The sequence below is a fragment of the Zeugodacus cucurbitae genome, chromosome 6, assembly GCF_028554725.1.
Source record: "Zeugodacus cucurbitae isolate PBARC_wt_2022May chromosome 6, idZeuCucr1.2, whole genome shotgun sequence".
Taxonomy (NCBI): Eukaryota; Metazoa; Arthropoda; class Insecta; order Diptera; family Tephritidae; genus Zeugodacus; species Zeugodacus cucurbitae.
In genome coordinates this window covers 58,926,858-58,942,705 of record NC_071671.1, presented here as the reverse complement: position 1 = coordinate 58,942,705, position 15,848 = coordinate 58,926,858, and the positions used below count along the sequence as shown (strand labels likewise).

General features: G+C 34.5%; 9 protein-coding genes across 12 annotated transcripts; 5 read left to right on the top strand and 4 right to left on the bottom strand.

The window, feature by feature from the left end:
• Nucleotides 1-1,547: 1,547 nt before the first annotated feature.
• LOC105217465 (ubiquitin-like-conjugating enzyme ATG10) lies at nt 1,548-9,719 on the bottom strand. 3 transcript variants are annotated; one of them, XM_054234689.1, is made up of 4 exons: nt 9,581-9,719; nt 2,303-2,441; nt 2,005-2,254; nt 1,548-1,945 (listed from the first exon to the last, which is right to left on the bottom strand). In XM_054234689.1, exons 2-4 carry the CDS (start codon nt 2,402-2,404, stop codon nt 1,638-1,640), a joined length of 660 nt encoding a protein of 219 aa, XP_054090664.1. In that variant the 5' UTR covers nt 2,405-2,441; nt 9,581-9,719; the 3' UTR covers nt 1,548-1,637. The 3 variants fall into 3 exon arrangements, with proteins under 3 accessions (XP_054090664.1, XP_054090665.1, XP_054090666.1); XM_054234690.1 differs by lacking the exon at nt 9,581-9,719 and adding an exon at nt 2,895-3,408 and having other exon boundaries at nt 2,303-2,457; XM_054234691.1 differs by lacking the exon at nt 9,581-9,719 and adding an exon at nt 2,895-3,408.
• On the bottom strand, nt 3,624-5,329 carry LOC105217467 (uncharacterized). The gene is made up of 4 exons (XM_011192481.3): nt 5,043-5,329; nt 4,823-4,979; nt 4,299-4,758; nt 3,624-4,231 (listed from the first exon to the last, which is right to left on the bottom strand). Exons 1-4 carry the CDS (start codon nt 5,111-5,113, stop codon nt 3,705-3,707), a joined length of 1,215 nt encoding a protein of 404 aa, XP_011190783.1. The 5' UTR covers nt 5,114-5,329; the 3' UTR covers nt 3,624-3,704.
• Nucleotides 5,709-6,919, top strand: LOC128919792 (hydroxysteroid dehydrogenase-like protein 2). The gene is made up of 4 exons (XM_054233495.1): nt 5,709-5,879; nt 5,945-6,108; nt 6,176-6,389; nt 6,457-6,919. The coding sequence occupies exons 1-4, from the start codon at nt 5,866-5,868 to the stop codon at nt 6,917-6,919; spliced, it is 855 nt and encodes a 284-aa protein (XP_054089470.1). The 5' UTR covers nt 5,709-5,865.
• On the bottom strand, nt 7,012-7,635 carry LOC128922560 (uncharacterized). The gene is made up of 4 exons (XM_054233493.1): nt 7,565-7,635; nt 7,345-7,501; nt 7,109-7,280; nt 7,012-7,043 (listed from the first exon to the last, which is right to left on the bottom strand). The coding sequence occupies exons 1-4, from the start codon at nt 7,633-7,635 to the stop codon at nt 7,012-7,014; spliced, it is 432 nt and encodes a 143-aa protein (XP_054089468.1).
• LOC105217468 (hydroxysteroid dehydrogenase-like protein 2) lies at nt 8,231-9,521 on the top strand. Its single transcript, XM_011192482.3, has 4 exons — nt 8,231-8,401; nt 8,467-8,630; nt 8,698-8,911; nt 8,979-9,521. The coding sequence occupies exons 1-4, from the start codon at nt 8,388-8,390 to the stop codon at nt 9,442-9,444; spliced, it is 858 nt and encodes a 285-aa protein (XP_011190784.1). The 5' UTR covers nt 8,231-8,387; the 3' UTR covers nt 9,445-9,521.
• LOC105217469 (hydroxysteroid dehydrogenase-like protein 2) lies at nt 9,630-10,881 on the top strand. Its single transcript, XM_011192484.3, has 4 exons — nt 9,630-9,768; nt 9,824-9,987; nt 10,074-10,287; nt 10,343-10,881. The coding sequence occupies exons 1-4, from the start codon at nt 9,755-9,757 to the stop codon at nt 10,809-10,811; spliced, it is 861 nt and encodes a 286-aa protein (XP_011190786.2). The 5' UTR covers nt 9,630-9,754; the 3' UTR covers nt 10,812-10,881.
• On the bottom strand, nt 10,575-15,814 carry LOC105217471 (deoxyribodipyrimidine photo-lyase-like). Of its 2 annotated transcripts, none has more exons than XM_054234660.1 (3): nt 14,675-15,814; nt 14,180-14,614; nt 10,575-10,800 (listed from the first exon to the last, which is right to left on the bottom strand). In XM_054234660.1, exons 1-3 carry the CDS (start codon nt 15,642-15,644, stop codon nt 10,793-10,795), a joined length of 1,413 nt encoding a protein of 470 aa, XP_054090635.1. In that variant the 5' UTR covers nt 15,645-15,814; the 3' UTR covers nt 10,575-10,792. The 2 variants fall into 2 exon arrangements, with proteins under 2 accessions (XP_054090635.1, XP_011190789.2); XM_011192487.3 differs by lacking the exon at nt 10,575-10,800 and adding an exon at nt 13,866-14,020.
• On the top strand, nt 11,100-12,431 carry LOC105217470 (proteasome subunit alpha type-6). Its single transcript, XM_011192485.3, has 5 exons — nt 11,100-11,241; nt 11,330-11,436; nt 11,527-11,703; nt 11,763-11,918; nt 11,984-12,431. The coding sequence occupies exons 2-5, from the start codon at nt 11,361-11,363 to the stop codon at nt 12,307-12,309; spliced, it is 735 nt and encodes a 244-aa protein (XP_011190787.1). The 5' UTR covers nt 11,100-11,241; nt 11,330-11,360; the 3' UTR covers nt 12,310-12,431.
• On the top strand, nt 12,625-13,851 carry LOC105217472 (proteasome subunit alpha type-6). Its single transcript, XM_011192488.3, has 4 exons — nt 12,625-12,781; nt 12,840-13,013; nt 13,085-13,240; nt 13,312-13,851. Exons 1-4 carry the CDS (start codon nt 12,730-12,732, stop codon nt 13,683-13,685), a joined length of 756 nt encoding a protein of 251 aa, XP_011190790.2. The 5' UTR covers nt 12,625-12,729; the 3' UTR covers nt 13,686-13,851.
• Nucleotides 15,815-15,848: the final 34 nt, after the last annotated feature.

Here is a 15,848-nt window from a genome sequence, read left to right as displayed (position 1 = left end):
AGAAAAATTGAAAATTTTGAATAAACACAGCATTTGTATAATAAATATATAAACAAATATGTATGTCTTATTTCTTGCATTTAAAAGCTTGCATTTTTTATACAAAATTATAACAGTTTTCAAAGCTTTTAGTTAAACTCAATTAATTAATATACTTTGAAAGCAACTTTTTCATTATTTGTTGTGACATTTTAAATACACAACTCAAAAAATAAATACACAATATCTTGTAATGACCAAAACTAAAGCAACAGCATTTATTTAATGTAAAAACATTATTTTTAACGCTTATTTTTTGCAAGCTTTTATTGTTTTTTTGTGCGCGAAAGTTGCTATTCTATTTTTTAAAATCAAAAATTTATATTTTGAAGCAAATAATTGATAAAAAAAAAGTTTTTCGAAAGCCAAAAAGCATAAGAAAATACAAAAAAAAAATATTAAAAAAATAAAAAATTAAAAGAAAAAAACAAAAATTAATTGTAATTGTCTAAAATTGCAGTTACTGCTGCTAAGTCCATATTCAATAAAGTAAAATTAAGCACTAGCAGTAAATAAATATCAATAAATAAGCATACAAGTTGCAAAAGTAAGATGTTAATGCTTTAGCAATAAATTGCATATTCGAATTTCAAAAATAACGGAATGTCTAGCACGTTGAGTATTGAAAATTAGCAAATTTTAGATTAGAGAATGCATTTACTTATTATTATATAATTTCTGTGTCAAAATTTGTATGCAATAAATCACAACTTTCACAACTACAGCTTTTAAGCTTCACAAAACCACAAAAGCTTATTGAATTTGTAAAACTATTATGTAGATGTGAGACGAATATTGTTCTATTATATGAACCACCTATCTTCATAACCGTTAACTAATTTGCATAAAAAGCTTTCACTGCAGCTTTGAAATCACAGAAAGCCAGCAAAGCTTTAACAAACTTTGAAAGTCGCAAATTTATAATTACTAATACTTATTTATATTTTTATTATGTATTTTTTAAACCTATTTTCGTAGAAGTGTGTGCATTTCAGCCAACAAAAATATTAATTTATTTGTAAGTAGCATTAACTAGTATGACAATTAGGGAAATAATCCATATAAATTATACTAATATTAGCTTACATATACACATACATACAATAGTGAATGTAAATTATATACAAATAAAAATATTATATAAATATTAATTAATATGTTAAATGAAACTTGATGCACTCTAGTGAATGAAAAACGAATAATTTAATAAAAAAAAAAAATAATTTAAAATAATAGCTAAATTAATAACTGCACATTAGCCGCAGCTATTGTTATTAGCTTAAATAGTATAGAGATTAAGAAAATGTTAACTTTGCAACATAGCTTGTCGCTTACAATTCTATAAAGTTAAATACATGTTTGCCTAAAAACTAATACAAAAACTGTTTGCTTTTGTTGTAATTTTGCAGTTAAATGGTTTATGTAATTTTATATACCTGTTAAATTGTTTTTATGTATGCTTAAATGTTAAAAGAAAATAATACATAGAAAATACAAACATAGAAATATATAAATAAAATATGAAAATATTCACCACCACAAAGCTTTATTCAATTTGTATACTCTCAAGTAAGTAGTATTTACTTGTAATTAACAATTTAGCTATCAGAGTACTCCTTGCCATATTCATTTCTTAAATTTAATTGCACATACGGACCCATCAAACTGATAAAGGTGAGTATGCGATTGCGACTGCTACCCGCTTGCGCCAGCAACTCCGCCGTACGGCAGGGATGTATTGCTATATATGGTTTGCCCAGCACCGGATGATCCAATTGCGTCATAATGCTCAGCATATCTGCAACGGTGCGTTGAGCAGTAGCATCCACACTATTGGTATTACTGGTGTTGCTGCTATAGCTACGAAATATGCGCCAGGCGTCTTCGATACACAACATGCTGCCGTCTGTTGGAATATCTTCTAATTATAAAATTCATATATACATGTTTTTTATGTCTACTAACCACTACGATAGATGCGAAAATACATAACCGGCACTTGATAAGATATGCTGTAAATGATGTGATATTCAATTTTAAGTAAATCATTACTTGGCGTTGGTAGCGCTGCAATTTCATGCACTATACAATCATTAGTTTCTTCCAAAGCATCGCAATCACTTTTCTGATCAACAGTGTTTATTATTTTCTGTTCGTAAATGAGATATGCATTGCCCTCTTGTTCATCCTGCAATATTAGATTTACAGTACAGATCTTTTCGTTTTATTTGTATATTTGTGCGAAATTTGATACATATAATACCTTCTTACACAAAGTCCAAGTGTCACCTAGACTATCAGAAATCTTTTGAAACTCTGTAGCTTCTTGCAAAAACTCCTCCCAGCTCAGTGTGACGATTGACATTTTTAAATGTTATTATTATTTAGTGTATGTGTTTATGCTGGTAGGGCATAGAACTAAAATTAAAAAAAAAAATGTATATGAATAGTAATTTAAATTTTAGATATAACTCAAATTTACAAATATTTTTCACAAAATTTTCTTTTGGGAATCCGCCGGGGTCGGCTTTAGTATAGTATCCCACGATTAGTGTATAATAAGAACATAATATAAATTAAAAATTAACTATTAATCGTGAAATTGCAAAATAAAGTTTGTGAAATTCACAACTCAATGCTAATATCTCGAAAACCATAAGTTTCCGGCGGCAATAAGTATATATATTCGTAATCTGGAGATCCTCCTCTTTTCAACCATACCCATTTTAATCCTGAAATCGTGGGATACTATACTAAAGTTTTCACATCCGCCGTTTAGTCGATTTCAATGATAAACAAGCACATCTCATGCCAAGTCAGGACAGGGCTCACAGTACTTTGATTAATCTACTAACTTGCGCAATCACAGCAGTCGTCCTTACTACATAGTCAACTGCATAGCTAGGAACCTCCCGAGTGAATTTATGTTAATAAAACAACGAAAAAAGTTCGATCAAGCAACAAATTGCGTAGAATAGACTGCTGTGGTTGCGGTATTTGCGTATGTCATTAGATCAGCTGTTTTTGTTTACCATAATTTTTTTATAATTAGTATAAAAAACCAACACGAAAACCTCTTCACCAGCGCAAATAACCACCAAAACACCATAAATAAAGTTAAAAAAAAACTACAGATTTTTCTCTCAATTCATATTATCAACATTTATTTACTTAAATAGTTGCTATAATTGTCATTGATATTTTTGTTCTCTAGACGATATGTTTTTGTAAGCAGACAAACAACATCTAGTCCAAGCGTATAATAACGTATACTTAACGTATATCTATAATTAAAACTTAAACTGAAAACATAGCTAAAATACAAACAAGCACAGCAGTTGAATTGGAATAACTATGTATGTCAAACGTTGAAAAACATAATTTCATTAACACTGCTGCAGTTGGCAACGATTGACAATGGTTTAATTGAAACGAAGTACTGTGGTAACTGCAAATTTAGCTAAATATGCAAAAGCGTTGAAAACTGTATGTAAATATACCAAGTGGTCGTGTGGTATATGCGTATACTACGGATAAGTATTGTTTCATTAATTTAGCCTTAGCGCCTGTGTATCCTTGTCAACCATTGTATGCTTACGTTAAAACTAAATTCTTCAACATTTCTACATAATTGTGTATGTATTTATGTGAAAGAAAGTTCGTTTTCACTCTGTCACTTCTTCGTCCTGCACATTTTCCGTTCTACGGATTTGCACCACTGTTACCATAGCGGCTTTGTCATCGAATTTACATGTGACGGTTACTTCACTTAATTGAAAAGTGAATATTTGTGAACCATATTTCGTACGTAGATATACAGAACGAGGATCAGCTTCTAAAATGTCTATTATGCACTGCCGATTGACTTGCAGCTCTTGTAATTGCGCTTCGGCACGCTCATTGAAGCAAACCTTTAATCGATGGCTACCAGCAACCCAGTTGGGTACTTTGACAGCGCTCAATGGCGGTGAAATGTGGTTAACGATATTGGGCGGTGTTGAACTATGATAATTCCCTACACCACCACCACTACCACTACCACTGCCACTGCCACCAACAGTATCATCACTACTACTATTACTTCCGCCCGTAGCACCTGCTGCAAGCAATTCAAGCTCTGATTCTTCGCCATCCGGTTCTTGGCGAGAATCGTAAAAATCAAGCGTTTCCAATGGTCCCACAGAAATGCGACCTATGCAATGTAAAACATGATAACGATAATTTTTATATTATATATAATGCATGTATTCAATAATTACCAGTGTCCATTGGCAAAGCTGGCGAATCATAAAACGGTATAAATGGTTTAATATCAAGCAATGGTGTACCATCAACCATATCGGTGCCGAAGAATGTAATCGTAGCTCCTTCCACCTTTTCAATCTCCACCAAGGACAAACCGATTGGGCAGGGACGATGTGGTGAGCGTGTGGAAAATACGCCCACACGTTCACCACCCAAACGCGGCGGTGCGACCTTGGCCTTCGGATGTGCATTGTTTTTATGAAAATGATAAATTAGCCACATGTGTGAATATTCTTCTAGACCTTCCAATGCGTGTTCGGGATTTGTAAAAGTATCTGAGTTCAACTCCACAATGCCACGCAATCGACCGCCTACGCTCGACTGTCGCGGTACACCACGTTTTTCGGGGAATGCCGTGCGTATCACACCGATTTGCTGCCATCGCACACCGTTGTACGCCTCTGCATTTGAGTCCTGAAAAAAATTTTTTTTACTTAATGTTATTAGCAACACTTGCATGTGTACAAAGTTCATTTACATCTATCTGCTGATTTTGCTTGGGTGAAACGTTGCTATTTCGTGTGTTTTCCTCCGCAGTTTGGCGACGACAACCTTCACAACGGAATTCTCGAAGGACACGGGCCACACTATCAATATCCTTTCTTTGTACATGTTGCAAATTGCGCACTTGTTGTCTGTAATGGCACATAAGTTTTATTTCAAAATGGTTAAAATATAACATATTTACTCCAACATACCTCAATTTGTTGATTTCATTGCGTGCGATGGTCAATTGATTTTGCAGCGCTAACACTTCATTTTCCAACATTATGTTTTCCTTGCACAATTTTTACATAAATCTTTAGAATAAAAATACATTTACTATTGACACTAGCTGCAAATCACAAAATCAGACCGGTAAGTTTTTGCGAAAAATATATTTTTTTTATTTTATCTATTTTAGCACTGACAACATAAACACAAAAACTATTCCACACAACCTCTTGCCGGCGGTCAGGGTTGCACAGCAACTAATGACTTGAACACAATTTATCTATCTGACGTTTTAAAAAATGTCAGGAAATCAGTAAAACTTTAATATGTTTATACTTATTTTAATATATAGAAACATAACTTTTATTATTATAATTAAACCAATAATATACGACAAACTCATAAGCTTACATGTGTGAGTACCCACGGGACAGTTTAACACTAACTAACAACGATTACCCACTAACACAAGCCTTTGTGAAATAAAAATGCGCTTAGATTTGAGCGAAAACCTTTTTCTATATATATGTATATATATATAATATAGATATGTATATATGTATATATCACTTACCGGAAATATTGTATTCATCAATAAATTCAATATCCAAAAATCATTTTGTTTAAAACCAAGTACTCGGTTACTTTAATCATTCACACTAATATTGTGTTTATCAAAATTTGCGAAACAACAACAAATTACTTTCAACTCTTTGAGTGCATAATCTAAACAAGAGTGCCCCAATGAACATTGAACCTTAAAAGAAGTTTTAAAATTGATTTTCTTGAATATTTGTTCCAAAAAATATGAGAATTAACGGGTGAGGATATTGAATAAGTTAGCGCAATTACAGTTGAGCTTAAAGGTGTTTCATATTACTTACAGCAAACTACGTGGTAAGACGGTATTCATAACCGGTGCCTCGAGAGGAATTGGCAAAGCAATTGCCTTAAAGGCTGCACGCGATGGTGCCAATGTTGTAATAGCAGCAAAAACAGCGGAGCCTCATCCTAAATTACCTGGCACAATTTATAGTGCAGCACATGAAAGTAGGTAAATGTTTTAAATGTAAGAATGAAATGCACTAATCCGATGACTTTGTACATTCATATGCAGTTGAAAACGAAGGCGGCAAGGCTTTGGCATGCATTGTAGACGTACGAGATGAACAGCAAGTGCGCAAAGCCGTGCAGACGGCTGTGGAAAAATTCGGTGGCATTGATATACTGATCAACAATGCCAGTGCAATTTCATTAACACCAACACTTGAAACGGATATGAAACGTTATGATTTGATGCACAACATCAACACAAGAGGCACATTTCTAGTGTAAATAAAATGCCATCTATCCATCCATCTATCAATTATATGCAATGTTAATATATTATTCCTGCAGCACAAAGGAATGCTTACCATATCTGCTAAAGAGCAAACATGGACACATTTTGAATATATCACCACCGCTCGTCATGTCACCACATTGGTTCAGTAATCATGTAGCCTATACCATGGCTAAATATGGCATGTCTATGTGTGTACTTGGTATGGCTGAAGAGTTTAAAGGGCAAGGATTAGCGGTGAATGCGTTATGGCCACGTACAGCGATCTACACAGCAGCAGTTGAAATGCTGCAAGGCATGGGAGCTGCACAATATTCTCGCACACCTGAAATAATGGCAGACGCTGCCTATGCTATAGTATGCAGAGATCCAAATACTTGCACAGGCAACTTCTTTATCGATGAAGAAGTCTTAACTGAAGCTGGTGTGCATGACTTAAAACGTTATGCTTGTTTCCCAGAAAACGCGGACAAACTAATATCGGTGTACCATCAACCATATCGGTGCCGAAGAATGTAATCGTAGCTCCTTCCACCTTTTCAATCTCCACCAAGGACAAACCGATTGGGCAGGGACGATGTGGTGAGCGTGTGGAAAATACGCCCACACGTTCACCACCCAAACGCGGCGGTGCGACCTTGGCCTTCGGATGTGCATTGTTTTTATGAAAATGATAAATTAGCCACATGTGTGAATATTCTTCTAGACCTTCCAATGCGTGTTCGGGATTTGTAAAAGTATCTGAGTTCAACTCCACAATGCCACGCAATCGACCGCCTACGCTCGACTGTCGCGGTACACCACGTTTTTCGGGGAATGCCGTGCGTATCACACCGATTTGCTGCCATCGCACACCGTTGTACGCCTCTGCATTTGAGTCCTGAAAAAAATTTTTTTTACTTAATGTTATTAGCAACACTTGCATGTGTACAAAGTTCATTTACATCTATCTGCTGATTTTGCTTGGGTGAAACGTTGCTATTTCGTGTGTTTTCCTCCGCAGTTTGGCGACGACAACCTTCACAACGGAATTCTCGAAGGACACGGGCCACACTATCAATATCCTTTCTTTGTACATGTTGCAAATTGCGCACTTGTTGTCTGTAATGGCACATAAGTTTTATTTCAAAATGGTTAAAATATAACATATTTACTCCAACATACCTCAATTTGTTGATTTCATTGCGTGCGATGGTCAATTGATTTTGCAGCGCTAACACTTCATTTTCCAACATTATGTTTTCCTTGCACAATTTTTACATAAATCTTTAGAATAAAAATACATTTACTATTGACACTAGCTGCAAATCACAAAATCAGACCGGTAAGTTTTTGCGAAAAATATATTTTTTTTATTTTATCTATTTTAGCACTGACAACATAAACACAAAAACTATTCCACACAACCTCTTGCCGGCGGTCAGGGTTGCACAGCAACTAATGACTTGAACACAATTTATCTATCTGACGTTTTAAAAAATGTCAGGAAATCAGTAAAACTTTAATATGTTTATACTTATTTTAATATATAGAAACATAACTTTTATTATTATAATTAAACCAATAATATACGACAAACTCATAAGCTTACATGTGTGAGTACCCACGGGACAGTTTAACACTAACTAACAACGATTACCCACTAACACAAGCCTTTGTGAAATAAAAATGCGCTTAGATTTGAGCGAAAACCTTTTTCTATATATATGTATATATATATAATATAGATATGTATATATGTATATATCACTTACCGGAAATATTGTATTCATCAATAAATTCAATATCCAAAAATCATTTTGTTTAAAACCAAGTACTCGGTTACTTTAATCATTCACACTAATATTGTGTTTATCAAAATTTGCGAAACAACAACAAATTACTTTCAACTCTTTGAGTGCATAATCTAAACAAGAGTGCCCCAATGAACATTGAACCTTAAAAGAAGTTTTAAAATTGATTTTCTTGAATATTTGTTCCAAAAAATATGAGAATTAACGGGTGAGGATATTGAATAAGTTAGCGCAATTACAGTTGAGCTTAAAGGTGTTTCATATTACTTACAGCAAACTACGTGGTAAGACGGTATTCATAACCGGTGCCTCGAGAGGAATTGGCAAAGCAATTGCCTTAAAGGCTGCACGCGATGGTGCCAATGTTGTAATAGCAGCAAAAACAGCGGAGCCTCATCCTAAATTACCTGGCACAATTTATAGTGCAGCACATGAAAGTAGGTAAATGTTTTAAATGTAAGAATGAAATGCACTAATCCGATGACTTTGTACATTCATATGCAGTTGAAAACGAAGGCGGCAAGGCTTTGGCATGCATTGTAGACGTACGAGATGAACAGCAAGTGCGCAAAGCCGTGCAGACGGCTGTGGAAAAATTCGGTGGCATTGATATACTGATCAACAATGCCAGTGCAATTTCATTAACACCAACACTTGAAACGGATATGAAACGTTATGATTTGATGCACAACATCAACACAAGAGGCACATTTCTAGTGTAAATAAAATGCCATCTATCCATCCATCTATCAATTATATGCAATGTTAATATATTATTCCTGCAGCACAAAGGAATGCTTACCATATCTGCTAAAGAGCAAACATGGACACATTTTGAATATATCACCACCGCTCGTCATGTCACCACATTGGTTCAGTAATCATGTAGCCTATACCATGGCTAAATATGGCATGTCTATGTGTGTACTTGGTATGGCTGAAGAGTTTAAAGGGCAAGGATTAGCGGTGAATGCGTTATGGCCACGTACAGCGATCTACACAGCAGCAGTTGAAATGCTGCAAGGCATGGGAGCTGCACAATATTCTCGCACACCTGAAATAATGGCAGACGCTGCCTATGCTATAGTATGCAGAGATCCAAATACTTGCACAGGCAACTTCTTTATCGATGAAGAAGTCTTAACTGAAGCTGGTGTGCATGACTTAAAACGTTATGCTTGTTTCCCAGAAAACGCGGACAAACTAATATCGGATTTCTTTCTACCGGAGAAATACGTAGCCAAATTATAAGCAAACAGCATTTGAATAATATTTGTTTCTTGAAAGGTTGTGGATTTCATTAATTAATAAAGAGGAATATTCTATTATATGGCTTTTTCGTAATTAAGATATTTTGAGCTTATCATATACGTACATACATACATACGTGTTTTGTTATTTTCATAAATGCTCTCTTCGTTATCATTTGTGATGTACTTTGCACTCTTTACAAAAACTTGCTCACACCTACATTTTTTGTTGTTTCACTTTGTTTAGCCATTAAGATCAGTTGTATTCACCGAACGCTTGCGAGTGGATGAAATTATTTACATAAATCAGTATGCAGAACGTTGGGTAAAAAAAATCGCAACACTGAACTTTAAATATTCATTAATTTTTATAAGTTTAGCACTTTACGTGGAAAGACATTATTTATTACGGGTGCGTCTCGAGGAATTGGTAAAGCAATCGCACTGAAAGCTGCGCGGGATGGTGCAAATGTTGTAGTAGCAGCCAAAACAGCTGATCCACATCCGAAGCTGCCGGGCACTATTTACACAGCCGCAGAAGAAAGTGAGTGGTTGCAAAATGAAACCAAATATTTATAAAACTAAATTATGCAAATAGCATTGAAATGAAATAAAAACATGTTAATACAGTTGAAAAAGCGGGCGGTAAAGCATTACCATGTGTGGTTGATGTACGCGATGAAGCCCAAGTACGTTCGGCCGTGCAGCAAGCTGTTGCTAAATTTGGTGGTATTGATATTCTAGTCAACAATGCCAGTGCGATATCCTTAACATCTACTTTAAAAACTGATATGAAACGTTACGATCTCATGAATGGCATTAATAGTAGAGGCACGTTTTTGGTGTAAGTTGTAGCACAACACAGATTATTTAAATATTAACTACAATTTTTTCAACAGTTCAAAAGAATGCTTACCTTATTTGCTGAAGAGCAATCATGCACATATTTTGAATATTTCACCACCTCTGACGTTAACTCCGCGTTGGTTTGCTTCAAATGTGGCTTATACAATAGCTAAATACGGTATGTCTATGTGTGTGCTGGGCATGGCGGAAGAGTTCAAGGAGCGAGGAGTGGCAGTTAATGCGTTATGGCCTCGCACAACAGTACACACTGCTGCAATTGAGATGTTACGTGGTTCCGAAGGTGCTAAATATTCTCGCAAGCCGGATATAATGGCCGATGCGGCATATGTAATACTTTCTCGTAAACCTAGTGTGTCAACGGGTAACTTCTACATCGATGATGAAGTACTGAATGAAGTTGGAGTAAACGATTTCACGCAGTATGCTTGCTATCCAGAAAACGCAGATAAGCTGGAGCTTGATGGATTTTTACCAGATGATTACTATAAATCTAAATTGTAAAAATTAATAGTAAAAGTTGTATTTGATGCAGACTTTTTTAAATATACTCACATACATATATTAAAATTTAGAGGCATAATACTTAATGAAATGGTATCAATACATAGTTTTTAAAATAGTTTGTAGTAAAAACCCTTTATTTGAAATATATAATTCAATATTTTCATCAACTCACAAAAACTAAAAAATATTTTTAATAGGCTTTCCAACAGTTTTCAAATTTAAATAAAGGGTGCAGCTTTAAAATCTATTCGTTACACCGTTTAGTAAGTAACAATTATCAATTCAAAAAGTGTACCTGTGGCATCACCACAAATATGTGAAAAGTCTACTGTCATGGTTGACTGTGACATTTGTGAATATTTAATAACAAAAAGAAGAAGCAGAATTAACAATTTGCTGGTCATTCGAAGAATTTTGTTTTCTATAGGTAATTTACAACGTTTATATTAATTTATATTTTAAAATTGTGAGTTAATATACACTAATATCCCGCATATATGTTCTATAACTTTTAGTTATCTAATTTGTGCACTGAAAACCTAAAAGATGTCGCGTGGTAGTTCAGCCGGCTTTGATAGACACATTACCATTTTCTCACCTGAGGGTCGTCTCTACCAAGTGGGTAAGCACAAAACAATGCAACCAAATAATACTTTGGCCAATCTATGTGTATTTGTGTAATCATACATTTGTTTTTGATCTCCTTGTACAGAGTACGCCTTCAAATCTATTGATCATGAAGGTCTTACATCGGTAGCATTAAAAGGCAAAGATTGCGCCGTAGTTGCTACTCAAAAAAAGGTTGCCGAAAAGCTGATTGACCCCGGAACTGTGACACATCTATTTCGGATTACCAAAAACATTGGTTGTGTAATGACTGGACGCATATGTAAATATGAATGTTAAATTAAAAATTTTCTACATTAAATATGCACTCTCACATTGTAGCTGATAGTCGATCACAAGTACAAAAAGCGCGTTATGAAGCGGCAAACTTTCGTTACAAATTCGGCTATGATATACCCGTAGATGTGTTGTGTCGACGTATTGCCGACGTTAACCAAGTGTACACGCAAAATGCGGAAATGCGCCCACTCGCTTGCAGTAAGTATTACCACCGTAAAAATCTGTGAGCCAATATGATTATATATATTTTTTCAATTATATAGGCATGGTACTTATTGCCCACGACGATGAGTTGGGACCTGCAGTATATAAAACTGATCCTGCGGGTTATTACTGCGGACTAAAAGCTGTTGCTGTCGGTGTAAAACAACAAGATGCCAGAAGTTATTTAGAAAAGAAATACAAAAGCGAATTGTCAACAGAAAAAGCCATACAACTGGCTATAACTTGCTTGTCTCAAGTTCTACAAGTAGATTTCAAACCAAATGGTATTGAAATCGGTATTGTCACCAAGGACAACCCAGAGTTTACAGTGTTGGAAGAAAAGGAAATTGAAGATCATTTAACAAAGATAGCAGAAAAGGACTAATTTAACTAATGGGAATTTTTTACTTTTCACACTAAGAATTGTTTTAGTTTCTTTGGCTACGTAAACTCTGGTAGACTAGCCAATAAATGGTATAAAAATATAATTAAAAGTTTAAAAATGAATGGTTCTGTTTATGTATTTTAACTGAAAATATATCGGTAAGGTATACTGTAATGAAGACAGTTAAGAAATGGTGAAATATTTTGAAGAGATATGAATTAGACGGCATTAGCGGATGCCAATCATATTAGTTTAATTTAATTTACTAAATCGATCAAGTGATCGTAAAAGTTTTAAATTCTTTGATCATTACCAATCGATTTTCGTTAAAGACGATAATTTTAATAAATTTTAGTGTTTACACATCACTGGGGTATGATATGGAAATTGTGATTTCATTTGTTTATTATAGCTTTTGAAATGATACAAGCATCGAAATTCTTTTCCGGCGATGGAACAATTACTGCAGTTTGTATGAAATATACATAAACATAGTCAATATCATAATATTACAAGTTTTACTTTGTTAGCAAACACATTGAAAGCGGTGAATAAAGAGTATACTTCATTGGCAGTAAGGGGACAGGATGTAGCTGTCGTAGCAACATACAAAATCATTCCCAATCAACTAATAAACCAACACAGTGTTAAACATTTATTTCACATAACTCCAAGGATTGGCTGCGTTGCGATTGGTTCCATGCGTAAGTAGATCGATGTAAGAATTGCATGTACATAAATAATTTAATATGAATGTACATGTCTCGAATTGAAGCCGATTGCCGATCCATTGTGCAAAGAGCACGCGTAGAGGCTATTCGATTTGAACAACGTTACGGTTATAGTATTCCAGCGAGTGCGTTGAGTAAACGAATTGCTGGTATACTGCAAGTGTGTACACAAGCTATGGAGCTGCGAATGCAAGCATGTGGTTAGCTTTACATATTTTTATAACACACATTCAAAAGTAAATATTATATTACTAATACGGTCATTTCTTAGCATTAATACTTGTCGCTTATGATGATGAGAAAAAGCAGCCGGTTGTATTCGAAATTACGCCAAATGGTGAGCACAGTAGTTGTTGGGCTACATCATTTGGGAAACATAAAGCCGAAGCAGATAAGCAGCTGACAGCTTCTTTATTTCCTGCTGGGGCAAAGAGTGTGCAAAATTTTTTCAATACTGAAGAAACAGTAAAAATCGCCATTAATTGCCTAAAAAAGATAGCAGGTACAGAATTTAACAGTCGATATGTCGAAATTGGCGTAATTGGCAATGATAAGAATTTTGAAACTTTCAAAATATTAAGTGCGGAGGATATTAAAGTATATGTATCAGAAGATGTAACTCCAATGGATACTACCAAGGATTAGAATAACACAGTTTTCTTGTTTGTATATGCTATGTTAAAAACTGTTCGATAATTTTAATAATAATTTTATACTTATGCGTATGTATGTATTGTATTGTATTTTTAAATTTAGGAAAATAAACTAAAAACAAATACATTTGAATATTTGTACGTAGGAAATTCAACAATTTGTGTTTAATTTTTAATCAATTTCATCGTTAATATTATAGCGAGCCACAAAGGCAGTCACGTTGAATTTACGTTGACACCCCTTGTAGTTCATATAACGGATTTTTCCATAAATTGGTCTATTAGCATAGCCAGAATCATGTAAACCACCAATTGAGAACATGCAACCTAAAATAATATATGCATAAAGTAGTATCGATGAGTGATTTGTAAATCACAAGTTGCAATATAGTACGTATGTTAATAAATAAATAAAAAAAAAAATTATTTGAAATTTTGTTTATGAAAAACAAAAATGTCGTTTTTTTTTTCAAATTATAAACTCACCCACATAACCATTGGGATCTCTGCCGTCTAAGCTGTATTTATCGTTTAAATAAATGGCTGTTTCTAACGCCGATTCTGGAGTATTTGACCATTCCAGTATCTTTTTTGCCCAATACTTACGAAGAAACCCGTGCATTTTGCCTTCACGCACCAGTTGTAATTGAGACGCATTCCAGAGATCATCATATGTATTTCCATGTTCAAATTCGGAGAGTGTGTAGGAGGGATTACGCTCATCTTCGCGATGTTCATTGAGTGTTTTAATTGCCCAAGGATATAATCCATTAAGATTGTCGTAGTTTTTATTGTAGTAGCAGAAATTGTCCGCTAATTCCCGATGAATTAAGGCCTCTTCGCAAAAGGCTTCCACAGATTGTTGGTATTTAGTTAAGTAACGATTAACTTCCAGAATACAACGTTGTGCAGAAATTTGACCTTGCATTAAAAAAAAAACTATTTATCTAGAAATAAAAAAAAATATAAAAAAACGTTTACCAAAGTGAAGCCATGGCGACAATCCGGATAATGCATTTACTGTTGGGTCATTACGTTTATCGCTATAAATAGGTAAGCGGTTATTACAAAAGCTTTGCAGTTGCGCACACGCTGCCATATAACCAGGTTTTGCCCACTTTACAACTTGAACTGTACAATCACCTACAAAAAACGTTCGTGCCTTGTTCCAATCTGCACATTCCATATTCATAATATTCTTGTTATATGGATGTTTTATTACTGGTGGAAATTCTGTGAGAAATTCATTTAATCGCAAGTTAATTCTACGACGCATGAAATAAGCCACAAATTCTTGTTTATCCGAAGCTATCCACAATGGTACTACATTATGTGCATCTACTTGGGTTAATGGCACGTCCTCTGGTAAAGCTATTCTGACTTCTTCAACGTGTTGTTGTTGTTCACGCAGGGGCGAAAAATCACAAACAACAGCTGAGATTTCATGTAAGCGCACAAATTCTGATAAAGAATATGCTGCTGATCCAAAGCATAAGTGGAATGGAATAGTTAAGTCATGGAGTTCGTGTGCTAGTTCTTCTAAACCGCTCAATAAGAATTCGTATTGGCGTTTTGTAATATTTGCTTCATGTGTTGTGATACAAAATGTAATGAAAAGTGGTAGTTCAAATTTCAATGCTAAACGTTGTGCAAATAATAATGCCCAGTTATCTTGCACGCGTGCATCACGGAACATCCAATAGAGTATACCACCACAATGGACATCACTTACTTTATCTTCAGCACTTAATACACGAACGCGTCTTTTGTTAAAGGGAAATTCCGATATACTTTTTGCTGTAGACAAGCGCCTTTGCTTGAGTGACTGTTTGGAAATAACCTGCTGTGGTGATAAACGTGATATGTCCTCTTCTTCACATGCACTTGGAGACATGGCTTTGCCACGAAGATTATAATTTTGGTTAGATGTGTCGTGCTTCGAACGCTTCATTTTTGTAATAATTATACGGTATTTAGCTGAAACGTTAAACAATTTCTTAGTTTCTTTTTAATGAATTATTCGTTTTATTGTTTGAATAGTTTTGCAAATTTTATTCAAATGCGCGCTCTTGTATTTCACAAGCTATGAAAATTCTTATTAGATATGATAACTTATCGATAAAGTTATCGAACTCATTATATTATATCAGTACAT